Source organism: Topomyia yanbarensis, chromosome 3 (genome assembly GCF_030247195.1).
Source record: "Topomyia yanbarensis strain Yona2022 chromosome 3, ASM3024719v1, whole genome shotgun sequence".
NCBI classification, from domain to species: domain Eukaryota; kingdom Metazoa; phylum Arthropoda; class Insecta; order Diptera; family Culicidae; genus Topomyia; species Topomyia yanbarensis.
This window is the reverse complement of record NC_080672.1, coordinates 27,224,911-27,252,854: the sequence shown is the minus strand read 5'-3', so window position 1 is coordinate 27,252,854 and position 27,944 is coordinate 27,224,911. Positions and strand designations below refer to the sequence as shown.

The 27,944-nt window shown below is 38.6% G+C and overlaps 1 protein-coding gene across 1 annotated transcript in view; it reads left to right on the top strand.

Moving 5' to 3' along the window:
• The first annotated feature begins 353 nt into the window (after positions 1-353).
• Positions 354-27,944, top strand: part of LOC131686846 (uncharacterized) — a 50,071-nt gene continuing 22,480 nt past the window's right edge. Inside the window, exons 1-4 of the mRNA XM_058970840.1 lie at positions 354-456; positions 20,138-20,647; positions 20,715-21,008; positions 21,069-21,497. Of these exons, the coding sequence (XP_058826823.1) occupies positions 354-456; positions 20,138-20,647; positions 20,715-21,008; positions 21,069-21,497 (1,336 nt within the window). The remainder of the gene's footprint in view (positions 457-20,137; positions 20,648-20,714; positions 21,009-21,068; positions 21,498-27,944) is intronic.

Below are 27,944 nucleotides of genomic sequence, written 5' to 3'. Positions count from 1 at the left end.
TAGCAGAAGGGAAATCGTGCCCCGATGAGGGTAGAACCGAACGGTCCACCTCCGCCCGGCCGACGGTGCTGTGAGCGGTCCGCACGAAAATGAGGTTGGGCATTATCACTTTGATTAATGTACTACTTTATGGCATGTCGGTTCCTGTCATTGTTGGAGGCTCCTCGCTGGTTCATTCCGCTACTACGGGTTGATGAAAGTGAGCTGGCGAGAGAGTCAGATAGGAATATACTACAACAATTTCGGTTCTCTCTTCATTAGGCGCCGCCCGCGTTCTATCGGGATCGCGTGCATAAGGATGATGGCGGGCTGTTTAATGGCTGTAATTAAGCTATCAACAGATAACGGGAACAATGAATGCTGCGAAAACGTTTATAGCTCCGCTCACAGGAAGTCACTTGAACTCGACCGGGGGAATCGGTTTATGGCCGCTGGATCTGCGAGATTCAGTGTCTGGTGAGTAATTTGATTGCTTGACTTTTAATGAGAGTTTTATTTGTTAATCTTATACGCAGTTTCACTGGAATTAATTTACAGCAAGATTCACAGTCAATAACAAAGCACCATGAAGGTCCATTCAACAGTTTCGCATCGAAGCAACCTTGTGATTAGAGCAGTAATTTTTCACTTTAATCCCATTACCACAACTAATCAGAATCATCTATAAGAAAGACTTCTAAAGCTTCACAAACTTGCTAGATTCCAATCCCCCTTCATTTGTACGTTACTCGCCTACACCAAAAGCTAAGGAACAGAACAACTTACCATGCTGTGTGCCAGTCCCATGGACATCTGCTTTTGTCAACGTCAGCACATCGTACCTGACTTTAACGACGATGGGGACCAGAGCCGTCTTAAGACCACTCGGGGCCCCTGGGCACAACTGCGTTGAGGGGCCCCTATAATTGAACAGGCATATACTGCCATCTATGCCACCTTGAAATATATTTTATATTTTTCAAATTTAAGCCAAATCATTCAACCATGTGAAAGTATTAAAAATACTGTAGGTATCAAAATATATCGAGAAAAAATTTAGATTTCCATCACTATAGATGGCCTTGTAAATGTCCAGGTACCGTCGAAAAACAGAAAATGATTTTGATAGATCTTAAAAAGATATAGCATTTCTGACCAATCTTACCGAAAGTGACAAAAAGCATTACATACTATATGCGGTTATGGGAGTTCGAACTCAAGTGAGCTGCGTACAGTGTAATGGACTTACCAGCTGCGCTATTCCCACCCCATATGATATAATCTGATCTTCATTGTTGTAAGCCGTTGTTGGGGGCTGAAGAGTGCCTCCGTCATTAAACGTCCATTTTACAATGTCGACGATTCATTCAATCATTGTCATGAGCCAATAAAATCAACTTGTTGAAAGATGACGACTACGTGATTTACAAAAGTTACATTGATACAAAGTTGTTCTCAATTGGAAAAAGTCAATTCCCAATTTAAAAAAAGCCACACTTTTTTCAATCATAATTCAACTACATTTACAGATGATAATATTGAATATGGCAGTCATTGAAATCAATCGATATTATGTCGAAGCGCGCGATTCGAAGTTCATTCTTTTTAGATATTCATATTTTTCGCTTCAGGATTCTTTGAAATAGTGTCTCTTCCTACACAAATTGCCGGTGAGGTAGATTTTTGTTATATATTTTAACAGAAGTTTTGTACTTTCTTTTATAGCGAACGGTTCGGAGAAACGAAGATAGCAAACAACTACGTATTTTCATATTCAACAAATTAGTATCTCAAACTCGGCGCCGGTAGTTAAGTGGCAAGTCTAGGGTTTTGATGGTAGAGTCGCCTCTCTGATGTCGGTGATAAGCACTCAGTGCAGAAAGAGACAGAAAGAAAAAAAAATAACAATAATTAGCCTTTTCAACTTTCGAAATTACTCGAACCTATTAATATGAACAACACAATTCATTTCAACAATTCACTGACACAACTATTAGCAGTTCATTAATAATCGCCCACAAACAGAAATGCAACCATCTACCAACGAAGCTCATCAAATACGAAAAGCAAATGCTATATCACTTTGACTGCAAAATTATACAAAATGTAAACCCAAACATAATTGAACAAAAATTTAAGTTACAAAAAAATTTATTTCAATACCAGTAATGTAAAACACTCGAAATAGGTCACAACGAATGCACGTGACCGTGAGGCACAAATTTTCGACTACTGATTCCTGATTCTGACGACCTAAAATATTTTTGATAAGGCGGGGTGTCGTACAAAAATAACATAATTGATTCTGTACCAGACTAGGACAGCATAGTGGAAAATGCCTAATCTGGCCACGAAAGTATCGTGAAATCTCAAGAAGTCCAGGAGGAGAATTAAACTGAATTCCTAGTTTTAAGATAGTCGAAAAAAAAAATTAAACAGATTACTGTAACCCACTGTTGTATATAGCATTGAATGTCTAGTTTTAAGATAGCTGTAAAAAATTTCCTCTTTTATAAAAAAATATTTCAACATTGTAACCTCCTAGTTTTAAGATATTCAAAATGTAAAAACAAACGAGTTTGGCACCGCCAAGTTAACGCATTTGTGCCTATCAAATAAACCAACTGAATAAAAATAAAAAGTCCAGGAGTCATTTTTAGAAGTTCTCATGAAGATTTGTCCATTCACAATCCCTGTGATGAAGAAATTAAAATTTTCCACATGCGCGGATCGCTTGCCAAACAAGGACTGTGCAACGAATTTCGACATCTTCTTCTTCCACTTTCTGTGCGGCTTTCTTGTGCAAATTTTGCCACCTTGTTGCCACTCCTGGTGCCTTTCGAACTTTATATACCGTAAACCGGGGTGACTTTGATCATCGTGGTGACTTTGATCAATCGAAACTTTTCTCGTAGATTGCTTATTTGGCCAGAATAGTATACCGAATCCTTGAAATTTGAAATGAGTTTTGCTCTAAAACTTATAAAATACTGATTTGTTATATTTTTTGAGTATATTGTTCGGTTTTTGGGTACAAAAACCACAAAAAACCGAAATTTCACTTTACCTTATTTTACGAAACTTCGTATAGTGTCTATTTTTTATAAAACAAATAAAGCATAAATTTTAACAAGAGTAATAAATTCTAGGTGAGTTTTCATTTTTCTTTAGAGTGGGGTGCGCCAAATTTATTTCTAATAATTCGATTATTTTGAAAACAATTTTTTGTAAAACTAATTGGAAATAATTTCAGATTATCTCCAACTAAAATTCGCAATATTTTTGTATATTAATTACTCCATAGCGTTAAAATAGAAGGGACTTTTTGTATATTGATAAACTACTGAAATAAAACAAGTGGAGGAGTTGAAAATGTTTCAAGATTCTTTTATTCTAGTTGGGCTCAAATTTTGCGAATTTTGGTCATTCGATTTTTACAGTAGAGTGGAATTCTTTGTACAATGCCAATTAACATCTATTTTTAATATTTAATAATTGAATATCTTTCCAGAATTAGTTTAAACAAACATTTGAATGAAATATTGACATCAAGAATTTAATGTGGGTGAACATGAAGGTTATCAAAGTCACCCCGGAATACGAAAGCGGACTTGAAATTGAAATCATTTTTGGACAAATAATTATCAGCGAACAATTTGAGGTAAAACCATCAAATCTTCTTCACCATACATCAGGACATGGTTTAAAAATGTTAAACTTGAAATGTTAAACTTGAAAAAATGTGTGGTGTTAAAAAATATGTAATGATCACTTCGAAAAATGATCAATATCACCCCGGTTTACGGTACGTATTGTAGAAAACATTTCATTGGAGCGAGTAAAGGCGCTATAATCTATCCCAGGAGCTTAGAACCAAAGGAGTGACATTAACCTTTTTAGCCAAATCACTCCCAACGATTTACCAAATCCCCATCAAATTGAAACGATCGGTACGGTTGTCCACATTTCTTCCTTATTCAAGGTTCAAAATGATTCGTTGATTGAATTCTTCATTAAATGAATAATTTGATTGCCGTATAATTTTGAATCATCTTCATTCTGTACGCTGCACAGTTGGCCTGGCCGTTTTAATGATTGTGTCACAAACCATATGTGCCACAAACATTAATACTGACAAGAAAAATTGTACGTGAAAGTCTGCAATTTTCCAAGATTCCCACATGTAATGGCTGTGTATGTGCATAATAGACTAAACCAGCATTGTAGAAGATAATTCAAAAATGTTTTTGCTCAACATGATTTGAAACTTGAATGAAAATGTTGGATTGACGTTTGAATTGGTCTAATACCATCCTGATAATGTGGTGCCTCGTTCCCTATCGCTACCATCACTCCGGTTGATTGTCTGATGCTCTCTAAAATCACATTGGATAAGGTGCAATGTGTGAATTCGAGCAACTGATCCATTGTTTCCCCGCAAGCTAAAGAGTTATACACAATTAAGTGCTACTATTTTTTGGAACTATGATTCTATATTCATCCTAAGTTGGGGGCCCCCAAAAGTCCGGGGCCCCTGGCCCTGGCCCAGTGTGCCCATGCGTAAAGAGGGTACTGATGGGGACCTTTGGGTAGCGAAAAATGGGATTTTAAAATCCTATGCAACTAATGTTTTGGAAAATTGCTGCCGTTGTCAAGTCGGGTCGCTTTCGGTCCTGCTGATGCTGGTTAAAGAAACGATGTGTTTCTGTTTTCCAGTCTAGCACGGAGCATTGGTTGGTGTACACTTTAATTGTCATTCGCGGTCGAGTGTTAATACATAGCTGTTGGTGTGCTGGGGATCGTAAATAATACGTCGTAGTAACCCATGCATTTCTGTAATGCAGTCGATATCAATGAGGTTTAATTCTAAGGTGATACGATCCTCGAAGAAAATTGTTGATTAGTTATGAAAACATATATACTTCTCGATTCTTGTTTCTCCTATTTTTAGTTTGTACACAAAGTTGTCTGCTGACATTTTTCTTCGCCTTTCCAACCGAAACACTTTAGAACTTCAAGTACCTTGTTCGAAACTTTCGACTCGTGATGTTTCAAGAACATGCCTTAAGGTTTTGGGAAAATTTTTTAACTTTGGAAGTAGTGCGTGTCTCTATTTTCTTACTTTCGATATATTACATTAAAATTATCTCAGTCTTATAATAGCAAACCGACATGTCACATACAATTTACACCAGCACGATTCCAAGTAAGTTTTGACGGACGAATGGGAGAAGGCTTAAGACGGGAAACATGCATCTGATGTAAATGTTGCTTCTCTTGCTTCGCAGAAAGCTAACTAGTTCCATACGACCGACGTCAAGTTACAAGCTAATCCTGTCTGTCTAACAGGATAAGCAGGAATTAATTTCCACATCATCGCAGTAGGGCTGAAACAAGACGGCAGGTAACAACATGGTGTAAAGTTAATCAGCAAAACTATAAAGTAGATGTAAAAGTTTCCGTGTTTTCCTCCCTGTCTGCTAGGCAGGCAGCGAACACGAGATTTACTAATGAAAAGAAGCGCCTCGGCTTGTCTGCGCTGGTGGAAACATCATTTCGAGATATTTACGTGGAACTTGTCTCTCATGGCAGTATTTTGCGGTTCACGAGAAGAACCAAGCTGTTATGAACGATCATGACGGAAACCACCAGCCCTGTATAATGTGCAGTAGACGTAAATTTGCGGTTGAAGGTTTCCTTGTGAGAACGGAAAGTTTGAGTTTCTGCTTTGCTCTGTTGAAGGCGCAAGGAAGAAGATTCTTTTGAAAGTTGTGAGTAGTCACACCCATTAGGAACATTTTTTTTAACAATAATCACGTATTTTACCGATGTTTATTGCTTTTTGACGGAGATTACATATCTAAGAAAAAATATTATATGGGCATAAATAATTTGTGATGGTATTAATAAACAATTTGGCATTAAAAAAAACTTTTCCGCTGTCTGGGCTAGGAATGACTTTCAGACCTAAAATTGGATGATATAATTTTTTTGCTTAACTCGGCGGTTACAGAGTTGTTGAACGTGAATGAATTTCCGTTAAAACTCAAAAAAACCTGTCGAAATAAGTGATGCTAATTATTATTTTGGCTGTATTGGTGTCCGCGATCAGATGTTTTTCCTTGTTTCTTGCACTTATTGTTGACCAGCCGTAAATCCGTCACTGTTATTGTTATCCTTGCCAATGTTGCTTACAGTTGATTTTGCGGTACTGGATGCTTCTTTGGTGGTTGTCATTATGGTCTGTGCAACTGCTGCCACAAATTTGGCCACCGTTTGTGGCTCAGGCATTGGTATTGAAAACTCTGTTTTGGGTTGGTTTGCCGTAGATGAGTTGGCAGTCGGTTGAGATGCGTCTTCCTCTGCATCTTCCGCGCAAGGTTGTCCATGATGAGCTGTCTGATTACAATACTTGCACGTAGGAGTTTGCCCCTCATGGGTGCATAGCGTAGTTTGCATAACTGTAGTTCCGTGAGTTTTGAGTTTTATTGTCAAGTAGGAGGGTATAGGCCTTTCAACCCGCATCCTCACTACAAAAACGCCATTAGGAGTACCCGGGAAGAAGTTTCTCCAAGTATCAGGTGTAACGGATTCTACTTCTCCGTATTGCGACATGCATTTTGCAATTGGCTCAGGAGGGGTACGAGGTGATAGGTCATATAACCTTACATCTATATAATCATTCTCAATATATACGGGAATCTTTATTCCAACGTTGTCACTTTCAACCACGTGTTTTAAGTTGTTCTTCAAAACGAAACGCTCGGCTTGTGCTAACGTGTTGAATGATATTAACACTGCACTGCGAGGATGATGATACTGAAGGTACAGCACTTCCGTAAGTCTAAGTTGCATTTTTACCTTCAGAAGGTATTCCACTTCACTAAAACTCGGTCGTTTTAAACAAAATTTAAAATCAACGACCGCAGCGTTGGGTCGGAGTAGAGCTTTTTCGTCAACTTTACTCATGGTGACAAGAATAATCCGATATTTCCTTTGTTCTCGAGACAATGCACACTAGATCGAGAGGCTTGTTGTTCACTTGGCTCGATTGTACGTCTGACTGCGCCAGAAGTAGAAAGTAGACTGGTCAATTTATGTTAAATGTTGACATGTTTAGCATTTTCCAGTATACATGAACAGTGTGAAGTATGTTTAGAGTATATTTGGTTGAATACCTAGTATGAGTAGAGAGATGTTCACAGAGCTAATAAACGGCGTGACTATTTGAATAAATGATGCAACTAACAAGTATAAGACATAGTTGGACATGATTTGAGTTTTGTTCCTCCTTCAAGCCCAAACAAACTCCTCGAAAATTAGCAGCTTTGGTCGAAACAGAGCAAGCTTATAGGGTATATGCGGAAGTCTTACTGTAACACTGATTGCTGATACTCAGAAATCTCTGGGTGAGCTTGAAAGAGAAACGAATCGGAATTCCTGCCAGCCGCACCGAAGGATATGTTTCAGTTGTTTACTTCGTCACTCATTCGTTTGGTGCCGCGCATTTATTCAATTATTTTCAATTCAAATGCAACAGACACTCACAACCACCCTCCTTTAGATTGATGGGTTTGACGGTATTGCAAACATTATCCAGTATGTTTCGTGCATCAGTTAAAGAAAACTCTGACGGACAATTGCTTTAAGATGGTTAGTGCATTTCGACTTGATAGTGGTGCATCGAGGAGGCTGAGAGGGTTTTTGGGCCTTTTTTATGTTTTGTACTTTTTCATACTTTCCATCAGCCCAAACTAACGATAAACCATTAAAGAAATGCAAAAGTTAAAGGTTTGTAGTGTTCGTGAAGTAATAATTGTAGTGACAGCTGGGTCAGAGAAAAGATACAGAGCTGGCGTATATGATGGAATAGTGGGTAATTAATTGCCTAGCGCGCATTTTTTTGCTTCCTCGGATTTGTTGGTCACTTTTTCTGGTGTTCAATTTGAGCATTCGATTCTATTCATTCGATCAGTTTGGATAAATTAAGGTACGATTAATTTACCGACGTATGCGAATCTTCTTTTCCCGGTCAGCATCGTATGAAAAAATTCTATTAGAAAAAAATTGTTGTTAGTGGTAAATAAATATAATTTGGTGGCATTTAGATGAGATCAAATAGTTTGATTTCATGTTACATGTATTCATTTTTTCTACTTCTTTGGTCTGCTTCTGTTGTACTTCTGTTAGATGGCTTTTCGACTACCCATATATACAAAAAATAGATCAATTTATACGCTTCTTTTTAATCCCCTTGTTTTTTTTTTTAATTTTTATTCGGCATGTCCAGGGACACTTTCAATGGCCACTTGTTTTTCGATGAATTTAAATGCTTATTCTGGTAGTTTGAACCATTCCTGTGTTTTGTTTAAGACTAATAAATCCATAGCTGCAGAATGAGAATTCCGAACGAAACAATTCGCAAGTGATAAGGATTGGTAGAAAGAGACTGGATTGTAATCGACTGAACGTAATGGTAATTATAGGATTTTCACAAATATTTCAGAATATTCTGAAACACTGGTTCTGGAATTCGTACAATTCAATTTATTCATTTACTCCATTTAAACAACTGTCTTTAAATTTTATTCTATATACTCTTTTTTCCTGTTCATTCATTTCATAAATTATATTCGTTTTGTTTATTTTTTTTTAAATATGATCGTTTCATTTTAATGATTTTTTGTTATTAAACATTCTATTTATTCATTTTGTTATCGTCTTCATGGATCTGTAACTTTGGGGTTAGACAAGATTTTCTCACAAAAACAAGTAAAACTAATAACTGTGGCTATTAGCGTTTATTTGAGCGCTAATAGTTACAAAAAATAACCGTAGGGCTGAAGTTATTGAAATTGTTCTGATTGAATTCTACTCGAGCAGTGCTTCCGGAGACATTTTCAGTTATCGATGAAAAATTATATTTTGATATATCTTCGTTGTATTCAAATATTTTTGAAAACTGATAAATCTTATCAATTTAGACTGCTTTCGGCTACCTTTTTTGCCCAATTGGACAATTGAAAGACTTTTCAGGAGAAGTTTATTATGGATCGGTATGTAAAAATTGAGCGGCTTCTAACACTTGTTACGTATACGTATACGTTACGTTTTACTTGTGGTGGTGGGGCCACACTGTACTCACCAACTATTAGAGTCGTTTCACTATTGTCTGCTGGAAAAATTCACACTGAGCGGACTTTTCTTCCCACACTATGGTCACTGAGCGAATCGTAATTAATTTTCGGCGAAAACAAGTACCTAAAGGAATGTACTGCAAACAAAATGGACGACACAACTTGTATATAGAGATCTTACATTTTTAATTTATTAATAATTATTCTTTTGAAAAAGAAAACAAAATATTTTAACGATTAACTTGCGCACTTTTATTCACCAAAACCTTCTCTTGACGATACCGTTGCGGCAGTGATGATCGTTGGTCGACTTTTTTCAAACGGGATGCGAGGCGGGCGATTCTTGATGATCCGGAATAGATGCGGGGGCCGGCAAACGGCCGGGGTCTCCCGATGCTGCAGCAACTCGGTCTATCTGTAGCGGACGCCTGCGTTTCACTATGAGGGGCTCGGGAGTGGTACCGTGCACAATTTCGCGAGTGTCTAACTGGTATCGAGTGGGATTTATCACTACGGTCACTATGGCAAAGTTTTTTCACCGGTCCTACGAAGATGTCGTCCTCACGATGATCCAAAATGGCTTATTAACTTTGCCTTACAACTGACCGGACTTGCACTCATGACACGCTAGCGCTTTTTATTGCTAGGATCCGGGAAAATAGTGTCACAATCACACTTATACCATTCGATAGCCCGAACCGAAATAAACGTTCGTGTGTATCTTCGGAACGGACACTTTTTTTAGATCCCTTGGACCAGCTTTATGATCGAACTTTTCCTCGAAACGCACTGTCACTTGTAACTTGTGACTCGTTGCTGCTGTTCTTCACTCCTCCGGGCCAGAAAAAACTATTCGAGGCCGCATTTACTTTTCACGGTGTATTTTATCAATTTTTCCGGACATCTTTCCATCCCATATCCCCCGTGCACCGCATCTTGCCACCCCGCATTCGATGACGATGACTATGTGATGACAGAACGATGACGGTTGACATTTACAAAATTTTTATCGTTTTGGTTGGTGTCACGAAATATTTTTAGTACAAATAACAAGAATATTTAATGTGCCATACTTGTTTCCTTGATTTTTTTTAATAACGAACAATTATAACAAACAATATAATAACAAAACTAATAATAAATTTACAAGCAAAATAAAAAAAAATATAAATAAATAAATAAATAAATAAATAAATAAATAAATAAATAAATAAATAAGTAAATAAATAAATAAATAAATAAATAAATAAATATATAAATAGATAAATAAATAAATAAATAGATAAAAAATAAATATATTTCTGGACAAATAAATAACAAAACCTACATTTCACTCCAACCTGGGCTTAGAGGTGTGCGCCGATGCATTTTTAATCGGCGGCGGCGTAAGCGACATATTTGTCCGGCGGCGTTGGCGGCGTCACACCGTTGGACCCCATCGGCGGCGGCGCGCCGGAGTGTGGCCGCGTGACGAATATTGACGCCTATGTAACTAAAAAAAAAATTCTTGGCAGTACAATTCCTTTCTCAAATTTTCGGATTCTATTGTATCAGGCACATACAAACAGACGTTACAGCTTGGAGAAAATTCGAAAAAAATCATCACCCACAATGTACTAGCGACATCTGTTGAACACATTGCACAAAATGTAATTCTCGCAACCACATCAATTTTTTTAACTGAAACTAATAGTGCCCACCCTGCTTGCGAAATGCAAGATAATAAATGAAAGGTGGAACTATTTTTACAATTATAAAATTTGAAGAACGAAATAGAAAAATTGTCATACTACGACTTCGCATGAAATAATGATTGGGGAAGATCCACAAATGACGTAGCATTTTTTGAGTGATTTTTAACACCCCCCTTCCCCATCGTAGCATTTCGTCACAAACCTCTAAATACCCCTCCTGGTAATTACGTAGCTTTACGGTAATTCTCGCCCCCCCCCCCCCCTTGTCACCGTAAAATTAAAAAAAAAGAAATGATGTTAGTTATTCCCTTTAAAAAAGCTACGTAGCGTGACATGACCTCGTACCCCCTGTCGTCACACATCATCACAAAATACAATACTCCCCCTCCCCCATATAATGCTACATCATTTATGGACGATCTCTTGCAATGGACAAATGGGAAGAATGCAGAGTAACGACTGTATTTCTATGACCCATAATAATTATTTATTAGAACAATTGGAAAATTAAACAACGGTAAAAGAGTTTTTGTTTTGCTTGAGGAAATTAATTCTTGTTGTCGTTTCATTGTTTTTGTTTCTATTTTGTCTTCTTTACCGTCTCTCTTTTAGAATCCCGCAGATATCAGGTACCCTAACACGAGGCGTTATTAATGGCATTACTGCGCAGAAATGTCACTTTTAATGATTTTAAGGACACTTTTCAAGGTAGACACATCCCAGTTAAGCTCAGCCGAAAATGGACCGGAATTCTGGCTGATTCCAGTTCGTTTTCCTGCTCCAGTGGCACAACCGATTCTAGTTAGAATCGGTTATGCCACTGGATCCCGTGTACGAAATCTAACCAGCCAGATTTCCAGTTCAATTTAGGCTGAACTTTCCTAGAATTACTTCATTTTCCAGGCTGACGTTTACTTTTACTTCTTGTAAGTACAAAATCGCCGCGATGAGAAGGCATATACGGCATGACGAAACCTAAATACAGTAATGTTTCGATTATATCACGGTCGGTCTGTATTTTAGCGTGATATATTTGAAGCGTGATATATTCAAAACAAAACAAAAAATTACATTCAAGCATTAACCCATGTATTTCTATAAACAAATAGTAATAAAAAGTTAAAAAGTGTCAAAAATAATCAATCATAGTAGAGTAATGAGCCTATTTTTGCCATATTTCTATTATTACAATACCCATTTAAAACCGTTGGTTAGAGCAGCGTATGCCATCTTTGTTCAACGCATTGGGTCAAACGGTATGGCATCAGCGGATAATTTTTCTCCACACAGCTTCACTTTACCTATCCCGTACCGTTTCTTAAAATTGTTGAACCACCCAAAACTAAACTTGAAGGAATCTGGCACGCTAAGGTTTTGGACAAATATCTTATTAAATATAATATTAAAATCAGTGAATTCGAAGAGACTACGATTCAGTTTTCGTTGTTTCAACATCCATAGAGATAGTCCCATCTCCAATTGTTGATGTTGTCCTTTCAAAAGAAAAGTATTCACATTAATTCAAGAGTAATGCATGTCTCGTCATACCTACCATATCGCGTATTTTGGTTTTCTTATTATTTTTGGTAGATTTTCTTGTGGATAACAATTAAGTGAATAAAAAGAAGTCAATTTGTTTACTCATTATACCAGACGGCCCCTTGAGGACACGACAAATAAGTTACGAAGAATTTAAAACTAAAATTGGAATCGGCCGATAGATATTTTGGCAATCCTATTCACTGCCACAAAGTTTTTGGTAAAACATGATTTCGAGATTATTCACGTTTAAAGTTTCGCGCCACGCTCACGTAAAGGAACTGCGCTACAACTTTGCTTCTACTGCTTAAACATCTATAAACATACCGATTTTCAGATACTTTCTTAAGAATCTGTACTTTAAGATAAACGAATATAAAAGATCGATTTTTTGACCGACCTCATCATATATAATCCGAAAGCCAATAATAGGCTCATTACCCTACATGTAAATAAGCAAATCAATTGTAAAAAAATCCTGAAAGTACCAGGACACAACATGTGGCTTAATTGGATCAAAACGTAGTGTGTCTTGTCCGTTTTTGAAAAAGCGTGATATAATCGAGACAAAACCGTGATATAAACGAGTATTGATATAAACGCATAGTGATATAATCGAAACATTACTGTATACAGTTACTATCATTCATAATAATTCCACGACTTGATGTTTTAGCTTCTGTTGGGTTGAAAATGATCACTAAACAATGCTGATTGAAAATGGTCTGAGCGTATCTCTAGTTTTCGTTGCACCAGCACACCGCCAATTTCTCCGGTAGTTCCAGGGATCTACAAATTCTAATCCATTGCATACATCTAGTCAGATTCGATACACCGAATCAATTCATTTACTAACATCCCATCACAGAGAACAGACGTCCATCTTCAGCATTCAATTTGTGTAAAATCTCTAACGGTTTCGAAGGTAGTTGGGATATCCAAACCAGGTGCGCTACTGTCGTCATGTTTTTTTGTTGCTGAGTTCGAACCGGTTGCGGAATAGATTTGACGGATAGTTGGGATAGGTTGGTGTGGCGGCGCTAGTATTTATCGTATATTAATTCAAATGTTTCCACGTTGTTTTGGTTTGCATGAGATTAAAAAGGCGGTAACGTTTTCGGGTGGGTGCAGAAACTAAGTAACGCTATGGCGTATTTTTGTAATTTAAATCGACCGTTTTTCCTACGAGTGATGAAAATTCATCTCGTGTTACATCCTATTTGTCTGTGATACCGGGCTGATGTAACTGGCACTGAAAATCTTTCCTGAGTGGGGGTAGATCATATAATGAATAATTTATGAGACTAGAAATCTTACCCTCTGCATCGCCACATCAATGCACCATCGTCGCGAAAAGTCAAGATCACTCTGCCCAACTATTCTTCAAGAAAAAGATTTCAAAACAAATCACGATTCAAGCGCATTGAAAAATAATTTTTGTGTTTTTACAAAACTAGTTCACGCAAAAAAAAAGATTCCATTATACTCAAATGTTTAGTAGGTGGTGGTATCTGAATATGTTTTGCCTTTCTCATATAGAAAGGTTATGCAATCACTCTGAAAAACGTCAACCTAATCCCGGCCAAATTTTTTTTTCGACTCGCATAAGGTCTCTGGATTTTAACAGGGGCGTAGTTGATGGTTTACGGAGAGGGGTTACACCCCCTCTACTGTTCACTCCCCTCCTTTAAAAATCTCTTTAAATCACCCCTCAGACCACCACCCCATCCAGCCCTCATACCCCTCCCTTTCAACCCCATCATCTTTAAACCACCACTATATCACAAAGCATACCAATTTAAGCTGGGGAGTCGTTCGTTCATGGGACTTTCGCCCTCCTCACATACCCACCCCCGCATGACAAAATGAGTTAGCAAGCAGATAACATTGATCTAATGCTGATTAGGCTAATGGAGTATGATATTTTTTTGTTTCAAGTGTTTCACCGTCGACACGTAGCTCATCAAGTTCTTGGCTGGCATGCCATTGTGTATAAGTGCAAAGTGTACTAAGAATGTAATGGACATTTCCACAATTATGTTGAACATAAAAAGCCTCCGTGCCATAGTTTAGAGAAATGAGAAAGGCACAATTGCACCGCTAGGTGGATTAAAACAGGTTTTTTATGTTTATTTTTATGATTCTAGTTCATAACTTGATGATACATTGATTTATATTAACTTTATTGACTAAAAAAAGTCAAGAATTGAACGATGTGCACTAGGGGCAGATCACTTGTGATGCATTTTTAAAAATCAGCTAAATTAAATGCATTTTTTCCAAAGTGAATCAGCGTAGGACGTTTGTAGAACAAACTTTTCTGCGAGGGAGTGATGCAAAAATGGAAATTAAATGCATTTTTTCTAATTTGATGCAAATTTGTTATACATTTCTAGAGTGATCTGCCCATAGGATTTTCGTAAATTCTCGTCGTGTTATCGTGATATTTTAGTCTTGAGCTTACCGTCGGATTTTTTACACAGAGTCACGTGTCTTATAGTTTTCTTAATTATTTCACGGACATGAATTGTGGGTAGGTAATGTATTTTTGGTGCTCATCGCAGTTTCATTTAATTTCGATAATTACACTGAATCTTAGCAAAAGAATAACAGGGTTACAGGTCCTAGTAGTTTCCTTGTATCTAACGCTCGCGCCTATGAGACTGGTTGCTAGCAGTTGTACACAATAGCTCACATAGAAATTTCAAAACACTGTGTTCCTCATCAGCAAACAAACGACCGTGTTTCTCATCAGCTTGCTGTGGAAAAGCTGAGACGGACTGGACTGGCTGACTAATTGGATCTCCTTGTATCTTGCGAACCGTAGCGCCTCGGTGCGACTTGGAATTACACTCTCGAATCCTTTCCACATTTCATCGGGCTTTCCTCAAGGGAGTCATCTCGGACCTCTTCTATTTGTGCTCTTCGTGAACGACCTCTGCAGTGAATTATCGTCTTCCAAAGTCATGTATGCTGATGATCTAAAAATTTGCCGTGTCATAAAAACTATGGTAGACTGTTGTGCATTGCAAATGGACGTCGAAAGGATCATTGACTGGAGCGACAGAAACGGAATGAGTGTGAATATTAAAAAATTCAGCACAATCACTTTTACACGAGTACATACTCCCATTAAGTTCGAATACTCAATGTGTTCTGCTCCCGTAGAACGAGTTGTATCCGTCAAGGACCTTGGTGTCATTCTCGACTGTAAGCTACGCTTTACAGCACATTACTCTTCCATTATAGCTAAAGCCTACGCTGTATTTGGACTCATCAAACGCAACATTTCAATGATGTGCATTGTCTAAAAATACTATACATTACACTGGTACGCAGTATTCTAGAATATGGCGTTACTATTTGGGCTCCGTATCACACCATACACATGAATCGTATCGAACGGGTACAGAAGAACTTTATCAGGTTTGCACTTCGTCGGTTACCCTGGCAAAACCGTTTCCAGCTTCCTCCATATGAAGATCGCTGTATCCTTATCAATCTCCCTACGCTGCGAAACAGACGGATCTTTCTGCAACGACTTTTCATTTTCGACCTTCTGACGGACAACATAGACTCTCCTGAGCTTCTAGCAAAACTCGACTTCAACGTTCCGGGAAGATCTTTCCGAAGAATTGATTTTTTTCCGACGCTCAACACATCGCACGTAGTACGGCCAGAATAATCCTTTGGATGTTTGTTGTCAACTCTTCAATAGTGTCTATCATTTGTTTGATTTTAATATTAGTAAAGATTCGTTTAAATTAAAAATAAGGATTAAGTTAGTGTTTAGTCTAAGTCTGTGCGATGTAACTTTTTTAAATCGAAGACAATACAATACAATTTTAAAAGAGTAGAGCGAATAATCCATGAATAATAGTCTGAGTTCTTTGTAATTGTTTACGTAAGTTTATTAAGATTATGTGAAAGATTTATTACTTTATGAACTATATCATAAACAGTTTCACGAGCTCGACTGGTGAATCGTGTCTAACATATTAGGAATCAACTATATCTTGAAAGTGGAAGTGTTTTTTTTTGAATTTATGGACCATTCCACAAATGGTGAATTGAAATTTAAATGCTCGCAATCATAACCAGTTGACGAAGCAAGAATGGATCCATGAATTATATACCGAGTGTCGTGTAATGATTTTCGAGAAAATATCAAGACTTTGTTAATTTTGTGATCTAATTCACAAGCACTAATACCAAATAAAGATCAATATGTGATAAATCATGAATCAGTTAACGTCGTATATTCGGACCATAGACAATGTTAAAATATTCGAGTTCACAAATTGTCGGCGTGAGAAAAAAGCGTCGGCGGCGCGCCGCCGGTCTACCTTTCCGCGTCGGCGTTTGTTAAAATTTACCGGCGGCGGCGGCGTGGCGCGGCCGCGCACAGGTCTACCTGGGCTATTAAGCAGAACTTAAACGCGACTTAAACATGCAAGCACGGAGTAGTAATGGTTTGGCGTTTAAATTCTACTTAGACATTAACGAATAACGCGAGTACGTCAATACAAACGAAGTGTCTTAGATCTGAGTCGTTTAAGGTGTCGCAGGTGTACATTACCCCACGGTGGCTTATAAGCTGCAGGTCTAAGGCCTAAGTGAGAACAATTATGTCGTAATGGAAGAAGCGATTGCTAGGAAAATTTAATCGATTTTTGTGCGTAGGCCTCAGACGTTCTGGTAAAAAAAGACAGTTTACCATTCAAGTTTGCATCAAAAGTCGATTCCTGAAATTCCTCCACATCATTCCAAAGATGATCGTCTGATAACCCGTACCCCTGGAAGTTGTCATTATTTGAGAGACAGGCAGTACTATTCGAAGCTTCAGCAGGAAATATACTGCTTCTTATGTTACCTGAGCGGACAGTTGCGATGTGATCAAACTTTTCATTTTGACATTGAAGATTCACAACGGCGGTAGAATTGTGTTCATCAGCAGACTGTTAGTGAAATCTTGTGTTGCTTCGGAAGGACATATACCCCTCTTGGTTATACCTGACACAGAAGAAGTCGCCGACTCATCAGGTAGTCCGAGGTCGCTCGCCGGGGTACAATAAGTTGGACAGACGAGTTTATTCGGTACAGTTTGGCGCTACTGTCCACCACCAGATGGATTCTTCTCTCTCAGCAATTCTGATGATTGGTCGTTGAATTTTTGAATTGGTCACAAATTCGCGGAAGTAGATGTTCTCCGGCCGATCGTCTTTGGACAGAGCCTTATCTCTGTATGATTTGCTAACGCCAACATTGAAGGTAATGAAGCTCAGAGATGAGAGATCCTTGTCCTTAGGAGCTAGACGAACTATTCTAGGTTGCAGATCCTCCCCCAGACAATCTTTTAAAAGGGGAGAAATTTCATCATCCGTCGTGCTGGGATCGAATGCTGACAAGGGATCATCCATAAATGACGTAGCATTATATGGCGGAGGGGGGAGTTTTGTATTTTGTGATGATGTGAGACGACAGGGGGGTAGGGGGTCATGTCATGCTACGTAGCTTTTTTAACTCTTTGGGGGGGGGGGGGATTGTATTTAGAGGTTTATGACGAAATGCTACGATGGGGGAAGGGGGTGTTAAAAATCACCCAAAAAATGCTACGTCATTTATGGATCGTCCCAAGGTAAACCCATAACAGCTCCTCAGGTGGTGAAATTGGTTTTATTGTTTCAAACGCAGCACGAATATTAGGGATTTCAGTCTATGTGTCCTGGCACAACCCATCCATACGGGTACTGCATATTGGACGGCTCGGTAGATTATTTGTTTGTAGACAGCCATATGATTCTTCATGCTCAGTTTAGATATTCTACATATCAGCGGGTACAAAGACCGCAATTTTCAGACGGAACAAGTCTTTGCGATCTAGAATGCGGAAACAGGATTACCTGTGTTTTCGCAGCATTGATAACAATTTTCCAGCTCGTGAAATATTAGGTTAGGAAATCCAGCCCTCTCTGCAATTTGTTCTTCAGAGCGTTGATGATGCGACTCTTGGATTTCTGTATCAGCAGCGAACTGTGACAGGACTCCACCTCCTGGTAGAGGTGGGATGTCGGAAGTGAAGATGTTGTACAGAATGGGCCCAAGAATACTTCCCTGGGGCATTTTTTTATTTTGCAGAGAGACCCGGAATGCTCTATTTAAAGAATATTTTTTGATGATCTTGATCAGATGCATCGGGAAATTGTATCTACAGTCGGGTTTCCTACTACGCGAATAATTGGGGATGTGAAAAAGGAATTCGCGTAATAGGAATCTCCTATAATAAGGAATTTTGGCTACCGACTATCATTGAGGGGCTGTGACCGAATATTTTGTCTGCGTTAACATTTAGCGCCTTACTTTCTTTGGCAAAGTTGTTGTGCTTACTAAGACCTACAATTTAGAGAAATTGGATATCCAATTAGTTGAGAACTGTCCCGCCAGGGGTGCTTTAAAAGAGAACCTCTCGCCGTGAATTTGACTGCCATTGAATGGGTTAAACATGAAATATATCGAAACATTGATGATTCAGGAAGATTTGTTCAGAAAGCCAATAGCTTCTGGATGGTGGAAATAATAACTCGGAATTGTCCCACCAGGCGGCGCTAGTGCGAATGCAAATGTTCAACTAATGTCAAAATCATTATTTATCTCAATAACGAGATTATTTAGAGGGGTACTGTCTTCAGTAAGGTTGCGCGAGAAATAAAAGACTACCCGATGGTGGCAGGTTAGTTTGGGATACTCTCACCGTCTCACTATGTGGCGCTAGTGAGCGTACCACCTTACAGCACATTATAGAATATGATACATCTCAAAAGCCTAATAACTTTTCCAAATTCTATATCTCGAGATCATGATAATTTAAAAATGTGTTATTATATGTTCGAATAAATATGGCTTCGTCTGCGGAAGTTTTCGGATTGAGGCGTCATTTCACACCAAAATGTTGCTTTTTTGGCTCTAAAACTTTCGATAACTCCACAGATATAAGATATAGAAATAACGAAAATTGTGTATTTTCTTATACCGGATAAAATCTTAGAACATTTTGAAATTCTAAAAATTCATCCAGAAAAGTTATTTTGAAAAAATGATTTTCAGGGGTATATCACAGAAAACTCAACAAATGTCTATCAAGACCAATAAATGGATACACCGTTTCTTCAGCAAAGTTGTTTCTTATTATATTCCCTACAACTTTGCTGAATACAGTTTATTACTATTTTCTTAAATGACCAAACAAAACTTTGCTTCTCAGCTTTAGGGGGATTAATCACCAAACTAACACTATAATAAGATGGGGAATATTTCATGGACAAACTTTGCTTAAGACACTATAGCTCGAAAATCGTTTTTTCGTGGCCAAAACAATTTTGATCACGTTTTTGCCTATTTGGAAACAGTTAGCGTTCAAGCTTTCAATACATGGTGGTTTGTAATATATCCCAAAATATGATAATTTAGAAAGATGTTTTTAACAAAATTCTTGAGGAGGTGTAGGGCTCTCCGAAGCCGTAAAAAATATTTTATCTCTGCTTTCTCTCCTTGATAAAAAGAACTATCGATAATGTCCGCACCAGAAAATTCAATAACCCAAACACTCCTACTCAGCATTTAATCGGACATGTTTACGTAATAAAATAAAACTTCCGAACATTGAATCATGTACCGAAATCGTTTCCATATATTTGCTTTCAATTTATACCTAAAATCTCCGTCCAGCAGTAGGCCATGAACCACGTCCCCGTCGTTAACCAGATTCCTTTCTCTGTTTATCTCTTGCAGATTGTGATTGTGTCCGAATCACACGCCTATCGGTGCCACGAGTGTACATTCTCGATAATTACCATCGGCAACACGACGAAAGCAACGAACTATATGCCGGCGGTGGTGGTGGTGGTCCTGGTCGAGATAAAGCCATCTATCGGTACGATACCGACACCGGTACGGATGAGCTGGTACCGTCGCCTCGGGACCAGGACAGACGTCGACACAATGAGCATCTAATTTTGGACTGCGAGTACGAGATTGATGCACACGAGAAAGGCTTCGTGCTCAAATGGTACTTCAATGGGAAGCTAATCTACCAATGGATTCCCCCGAGACGTTCACCGCTCGGGTTTACCGCAATGAAATATCAGGTCAATCGGAGCTACACGGTCAGCGACGAGGAAATGCACAAGCATCGAGCGCTCGCACTGATTAGGCCGCTGAAGAATTTCACCGGCGAGTACGCGTGTGCCGTGTCGACGTTCCAATCGGAGGATACCCGGTCCGCTTCGATGTTAGTGATTGGTGAGTTTTATTTCACGTTTTCTAATCTGCGGAGTGGAATTATTTGATGAATGTTGCTTCAAATCAGTTCCAGAATCCAATTTTGTTCTAAAATACCACAATAGTGACATCAGCAACCTGGTAACGGTCCTCTGCAGCGTTTATGGCATCTTTCCTATCCCAATATTGTCTCTTTGGATCAATGAACACCAGCTGGACAACGTATCGAGCAACGTGTTGCTGACGCAAACCGAATTGTATGACAGTTTGATCAGCATCCAGCTGGTTCTGTACGAAAGCATTCAACCGGATGACGTCGTTAAGTGTATGTTGGGTATAAACGGAACGGAGTACTCTAAAACGAAAGAAACTGTATTCATAGGTTCGTAAAGTAATTTTTCATAAACTAGTTCGTCTGATTTACATTAATTTTAATCCCTAGATGTAAATAGTCAACCCGTGATAGAGCACAACTCTGTCCTGGATCCCGAAGGCAGCACTCCGAACGCGGTCAGTTCTTCCAGCGGAAGTCCTTTAACGTCAACCACAAGCTACGGCGATACAACGTCGGCCACGACCAAACTGTCCAGTGAGTTGGAAGAAGAGCCGGTGGTGAAACCACCGTCATCAACATCCCAACCGCCGATCGCGGTACTTCCGGCGGGAGGCGGTGGACATACTTACCAGCTGGGACCGCCCCAGCAGCCACCGATAGTTGTGCGACTCCGGCCAACGGCGGCACGAGTTCTGACTGTACAGCAGGCGAACCCGAACATCGCTTCGTCGGACGAGGTTACCAATGTGCTGGATTTCAAGGAGGTTCCCTTCAACGAGAATCTGCTGTATAGTAATAGCGGAAGCTCGCGAGCAGGTGAGTGGGGTGTTTAAACGGAATGGTTCCGATTTTCGATAGAACGAATATTTTTTTGACTTGATCTAATCGTTTTAGTCGATAAGTGACTGGAAACATTTTTTTGATAATTTTTCCCAAAAATTATTACTCAGTGATAACTGAAGAAACTAATTCAGTTCATTCAGGTACAACTGTTTGGTCACTATCTTCCGCACACATTATCAGTCGTCATAACTAATTCACGGAAATCACGAATTATTCATCTAAAACTTACTACGCGACTGTGAGAGGATGCGGGATAGACTGGAATGGAAGTTTGTATGGAAAAACGGTTAACATTTTTTTTATCCCTTTATGGGCAGCTAGGGCCGAGGGTGGTGGCTAGCGGGTTTCATACATCCTTGACCTGACGGACAAAGCTATGGTGCCTTGAACACAGGCAACGCAGATCCAAGGCCATCATTGAAATGATAAGTTCTGCGTTTGAGATGTACTTCCCCCGGTTGCCAGACGAATACCTGTAATTATTACTTGTTGCTTTGTATGTATGAATCTAATGTTCAGTCCTGGGTGGTTTATGCGTGGAAGGTGTGGTTTTTAGCGTTCGAGTCCAGGAGTGCATATCTGTTTGGGTTAGCGTGGGCGTTTACTAATTGTGTAATAGTGTGATCGCTAAAGGCTCGAGTATTTGAATGCCAGCGTGTCTCCAACTTTGCGTGCATAAATCCGATTTTAGATCCGTGTTGCCATTCGCACATTCACGTGTATTCTCGAACGATCGCGCGCGGGCCGTGAATCTAATGATTAATTTTCAGTGTATGGTAGAGGAACGTGTTGTCTAGTGAATATGAGCATCATTCCCGATCGGTCCAACTGAAGGCATGAGTCTAGGCTGATCGAGAGTAGAGAATTCCGAACGTAGCCGGTCTATGATCGCGCGAGTGGTGGGTTAATGCTTGAGACCGCGGTTGTACAGTTATAGGTGCTGAAAAGTTCACTTAAGTACAGGGGTGTTGGCGAAATTGCGAGCGTAGGTGTGTGTGGATGATTGAAATTGTAATGTAAGTTCGCGTTTTTGACCAAGTTTGTGTTATCGCGAAAGTTAGGGGCGTTTGCTTGTTTTGGATGTGAGTGTATATGGGAGAATATGCAATTGACTGTGCTAGTGAGAATCAGTATGAACCCAACTCAAGATACAGTAATAAAAGGAAAAATAACATGCCGAATGTTTCTTTTTTTAGGTCACTAACCGTACATTGAAGAATGCTCAAAAACTCTGAACTAGGCCCCATCGAGCCCAGTCTTTCCGTCTCGTCCTGTCGTGTCTGGGGTTTCCAGGTTACATGCATTCACCAGATGAGACTAGCTTATGTCAGCTTACTTGTGCACTGATTTCGTAGAATCGAGGCGATCATCGAAATGATAGATCCTACGAGTGAATGCACTTGGCCTAGTCACCTGTCAAGCATTTGTGTATGTTGAGATATGTGTGGAGCCTGTAAATAATATTTTAATGCGAATAATAATTTATACGTTAAAATAAGAAATGTGTTATATACTACTTGCAGTTTGTTGATCGTTCCTACTTATCTGATTCCATCGAGTATGAGAATACATCTCCATTGTTCTAAAACCTGGCGACGTCTGATGGCAGAGAAGAATCATTGTTGGCAGCAATGTTACTCTTCTTGGATGTATGAGCTCGAAAAGGTCATCACAAGAATTAGGTTTTACACCAACCGACATAACCCTACAAAATGAGCCGGATGAACTTCGTTTGACAATTCTCGGTGGTTTGTTTACATGGAAGTTACGTGAGTTCGAATGTAACAGATGAGCCCCCGTTGCACTCGCACTCACGCAACTGACAAAGTAAACAAACCACCGAGAATTGTCAAACATGAACTTCATTCATCATGAGTTCATTCGTGTCGTCATCTTGTAGAACTCAATATAACGCATGAGACCGAAAATAAATAAAAAAAATAAAGAGAAGAGTTAGTATTGTTATTGAGTATTAATAATATGCCGATTTTTTTTCGAGAGTTGTCCTACTGGAACTGTAGAGCTAATTGATTTAATTAAGGCATGGACCTAGACTTCTGGAATCGAGGATAGAGACTTCCGGACGCGAACGATTCATGAATGCGCGAGTGCGGGAGACTGTAGGTTCACGCTTGAGACTGCGTTTGAGTTATTACAAGTGCTGTGACGTTCATATTATCACCGGGATGTTATAATGTCTGGAAGAGCGCGAGTTGCGTGGATGGTCGCGAAGGGCTCAAGCATTTTTATATTTGTTTGTAGCGTGTATGTGACTTTGTGTGTATTTGATTTTTATGTAGTTTAGTGGAAATGAGCATTATATTTTTGATTGGTCCACCTGAAGGCATTGGACTTATGCTACTAGGGCCGAGAAAAGGGTATTCCTGATGAAACCGATTCATGATCGCGCGAACACGGGCATTTGGAGGTTCACTCTCGGGACCGAGATTGTTAATTTATAAGTGCTAAACCATTCACTTGGTCACCAGGGTGTTATACTTTTTACGAGATCGTGGGTGTGGTCGTGCGTGGATGATCGCGAAGGACTCGAGGGTTTGCATGTGGACGTTTATGTCGCGTGTGCTAGTATGTAACTTCGCGTGGACACATTATTTTTATAAGCGTGTGGCCACTCGCATGTTCGCGCATTCTTCAACGTTCGCACGTGGACGTCTTGTCTAGTTTTTATTTCTATTGGTCCAACTAAAGGCATGAATTTGGGCTGCTATGATCAAGGGCGGAGACCTCCGGACGTGACCGATTCATGATTGCGCGAGTTTAGGTTCTTAGGTTTCAACGTTCACCTAATCAATCGGGGTGTTTGAATATTGGCGAGATCGCGGGCGTTCGTATTTGTGATCAGGTTTGTGTTATCGCATATGCCACGTTTGTACGTTTGGAATGAGGTGCCTGCAGAGAGAATTGGGCCCTAAACCCACATTGTATATTATTTGACCATGGCAGTGGATAATAAAGGTCGCCAAGTTAAGTACTAAAATTGATCACAATGTAGCTTAACTAAAAAGAAAATAATCGTATCCCAAGTTTATGTGATATAATCACTGTAATACTGCTTTGATGGAAAAGCCCCCGGACCACATCAAGGTACAGTATCATGCCGAGGGCCTATCCCGGAAAGGACTGTTGAACAAAAAATGTGGTCCTCGCAGTGGCGTAGCCAGAAATTTGGTTTGGAGGGGGTTTTGCTGAAAATCGCAAATTTTTTGAAAAAATGCTAAAATTTAATATGAGTTTGATAAATTATTGAAAAATCAACAACATAAGTAGTCTAACAGATGTCATTCCAGTCTATAAACAAGAAGGATCAACATGGAACAGTTTTCAAACCTCTATAGATTATTTTCTTGTATAATATGTCAATGAAGTCAAAAATTGCGATCTTTAAAGTGGGATAAATGATCTAAAAAATTTTCAACGGTCAAGATCACCTAATATAATAATCCTTGACTTTGAAGGTTTGACAACTTCGGGAAGTTATCAACATAAAACAGCGCCTGCTTTGATATAGAAATTTTAGTGATTAACTCTCATAGAGGTAATTATGGTGAATTAATTTTTCAAAAATATTAAGAGACATGGTGCCTTCAGCAAAGTTTTTGATAATGTCATTTCAAACAATTTTGTTGAAAATATGAAGGCTACATGAATTCAACATATAGGGATTTAAATGGACTGGGCCTGCTATATTTCTACTTAGTGAAGAAAAATTTAGGTGAAATCTATTTTTTTCTGCGCTACGGATAAAATTGTTTGAAACAATCATTGCGAGTTGAGAACACAAAACCTATAACTAAATTATGGATGGATGGAACTGAAACTTGCGTTTCGACTTCATCTCATCAGAATCTGACACTAACTTGGTGGGCGGACTAAGCTAGCGCCGAATTGATGCTAGCTCCTGAAAATGGAATCACTCTTTGTGTTTTTGAGTCCTTTTAATATCTGGGAATTATTTGTTTTATATCCAGTTCCCTTATTTTCTTTGTATGCTTCAAAGGCACCTTGAACGCAATGTGAATTTATTATTTAATTACCGCAGAAGAGATTAATCAAATACAGTAATTTCAGAATAGCTTGTTGTAAAGGTTTTCTACTACTATATTTCGATACTCTGAATATGTGGGATATTTATGTCTTTGACAAAGTTGTTTGAAATAGCACTTTCGAAAACTTTGCTGGAGACATTAAGTCTCGACCCAAATTTGGTTGAAGAGTAATTCTTGTCTATAATTACTTCTAGGAGGATTAACCGTCAAAATTATTCTATCAGCAGATGAACAGTTTTACGTTTTGAAATTCTTCAATGTTACTTAACATCGAAATTTGGCAGTTTCGAATGAATGTGATCGTGACCGTTAAAAATTTATCGAGCATTAATTTTACTTTTCTTCATTAGTCAACCTCACAACTTGCAGTACTAGTACGTAGCACACAAAATTTTAGTACGCCATTCATTGCATCCTGCTAAGAGGCTATTCTTATAGTTGATAATACAACAAAAATCCTATGCTCATAAAACCGATCCTGACCTGCTAGAGACAAAATTACATCAACTTTCAACTAGTTTCTGAAATGTTATTCTTGTTGTTAACCATATTGAATTGTTGTCTAAACTCTACACAATCTAAAAAAATACATTTTCAGCAAATGTTGAAATGTATGTAAGTTTTCGGTAAACATGCTTAAGTTTTATATGCAATCAACCTATTCAAATTTAGATTCCCATTCGAAAAATTGTCTCTAATCCATATTTTGAAGCATCTTTCCAAAAATGAGCTCATAATAATTCAGACAGTTATTTTATTTTACATTGAACTAATTTGACAACTATGGGATTTTGGCTAAGAGATAAGTTACAAGATCCCCTTCCCACAATTTTCCAAAAGTTCTCATGACGCTTTAAACACAGTTCTCAATGTAGTGATCAGAGAATATTTTTCCAAAAATATTTTGTGGAATATTAAATTAAATTCGTCAGCATCAATTTTTTTTCAATCCAATTAATTTTGGTTTGGGGGGGGGGGGGGTTTAACCCCCAAACCCCCCCCCCCCCCCTGGCTACGCCACTGGGTCCTCGTCATATATACAGCAGATTACAATGGGATGGGATTAATAATAATAATAATAATAAAATTCACTTGTTCTGAAGTCAAGCTGCTTCTTTAGTTAATAACTTTTCTCAGCGAATTTTCATAAACTTTTAATGTTCCACGAATGTGTTCAGTAGAAGATTACCTTTAGAAATATATAGTGTTCTGATTAATTGAATGATGAGGTGATTTTTAAAAAAATTATTTTCAATGTTAACCGTTTTTCCATATAAACTTTGAAATTTTTGGAGGGTCCGTAGACACAACCAATCGGTACCAAAATTTGCACAATTACTAAGGACCATAAAAGGAATTAGAAAAGCCTGGTAGAGCTAAAAGTCAAAAATTGAACCAGTCTAGTGCGGGAGCTACTTACTTCTTTAGTTGAACCAACAAATGACTGTACGGAAGCTAAACTTCTTTGCTGGGTGGTTTGCTTTCATCGTTGAGTTAATAGCATTCAATTTTGTTTGTAAGGAAGTTTGCGCGTGGTTATGCGGGGGAAAACTTTATTGCCTCCGTTATGTAGTTCATCATCATCATCGTCATCATCATCATCATCATAGCGAAACCATCAAAACAATGCTTCCGAGAAAATAATGATAAATTAAGGTAACTGGAAAGTTTTTGCTAGTTTCGGCTAAGTCTGCTTTTGATTTCTCACGCATACATTTCAGAAAAATCATCTGAAGCCTTTATAAGTCGTGTTATACCGGGAAGCCCTTGTATGTTTAATGTCACTCTTGGTAGAAGTTAAATCCTTGCAAAACGGTCTGCTCTAAACAAGCGAATTTTCCCACGTTTCCCAGTTTCATAAATCGTTGTATTCTTCTATAAGGTCTTCAATGCATATTTAATTCTTTGAAATTGCATTAAAATTGGATAATTAAGATTTTTTCGCCTTCTAGAAATCTAGCAGTTGTGGCAGTTCTTGTGTAATATTTTTAATTTAACACAAAGCATAAGCGCCGCCTCCATCATCGTAGATTTTTCGAACACAGAAACGGTTAAGCTAGAAATCTATTGAAAAAATAGTTCTTTTCGATTGTATACCATTCCCCCGAAAGCCATCTAGCATGCCTCATTGCTCAGAAAAGTTAATGTTTTTATTCATTTTTTGTTGTAAAGCCAAAGGTTTGCGCATTACCTAAGTCAAGGAACTGACGCGATGACAAGCTTCTGAGGATGTGCCGTCGAAAGCGGCGGCTTCTCGCAAGCAAACCTGTTATCCTTTCGAATTGGTTCCTTCTTTCAAACATGAGCAGTTCTTTGAAGCTGTATACCAAATAACTCTTGTACGTAAACTTGT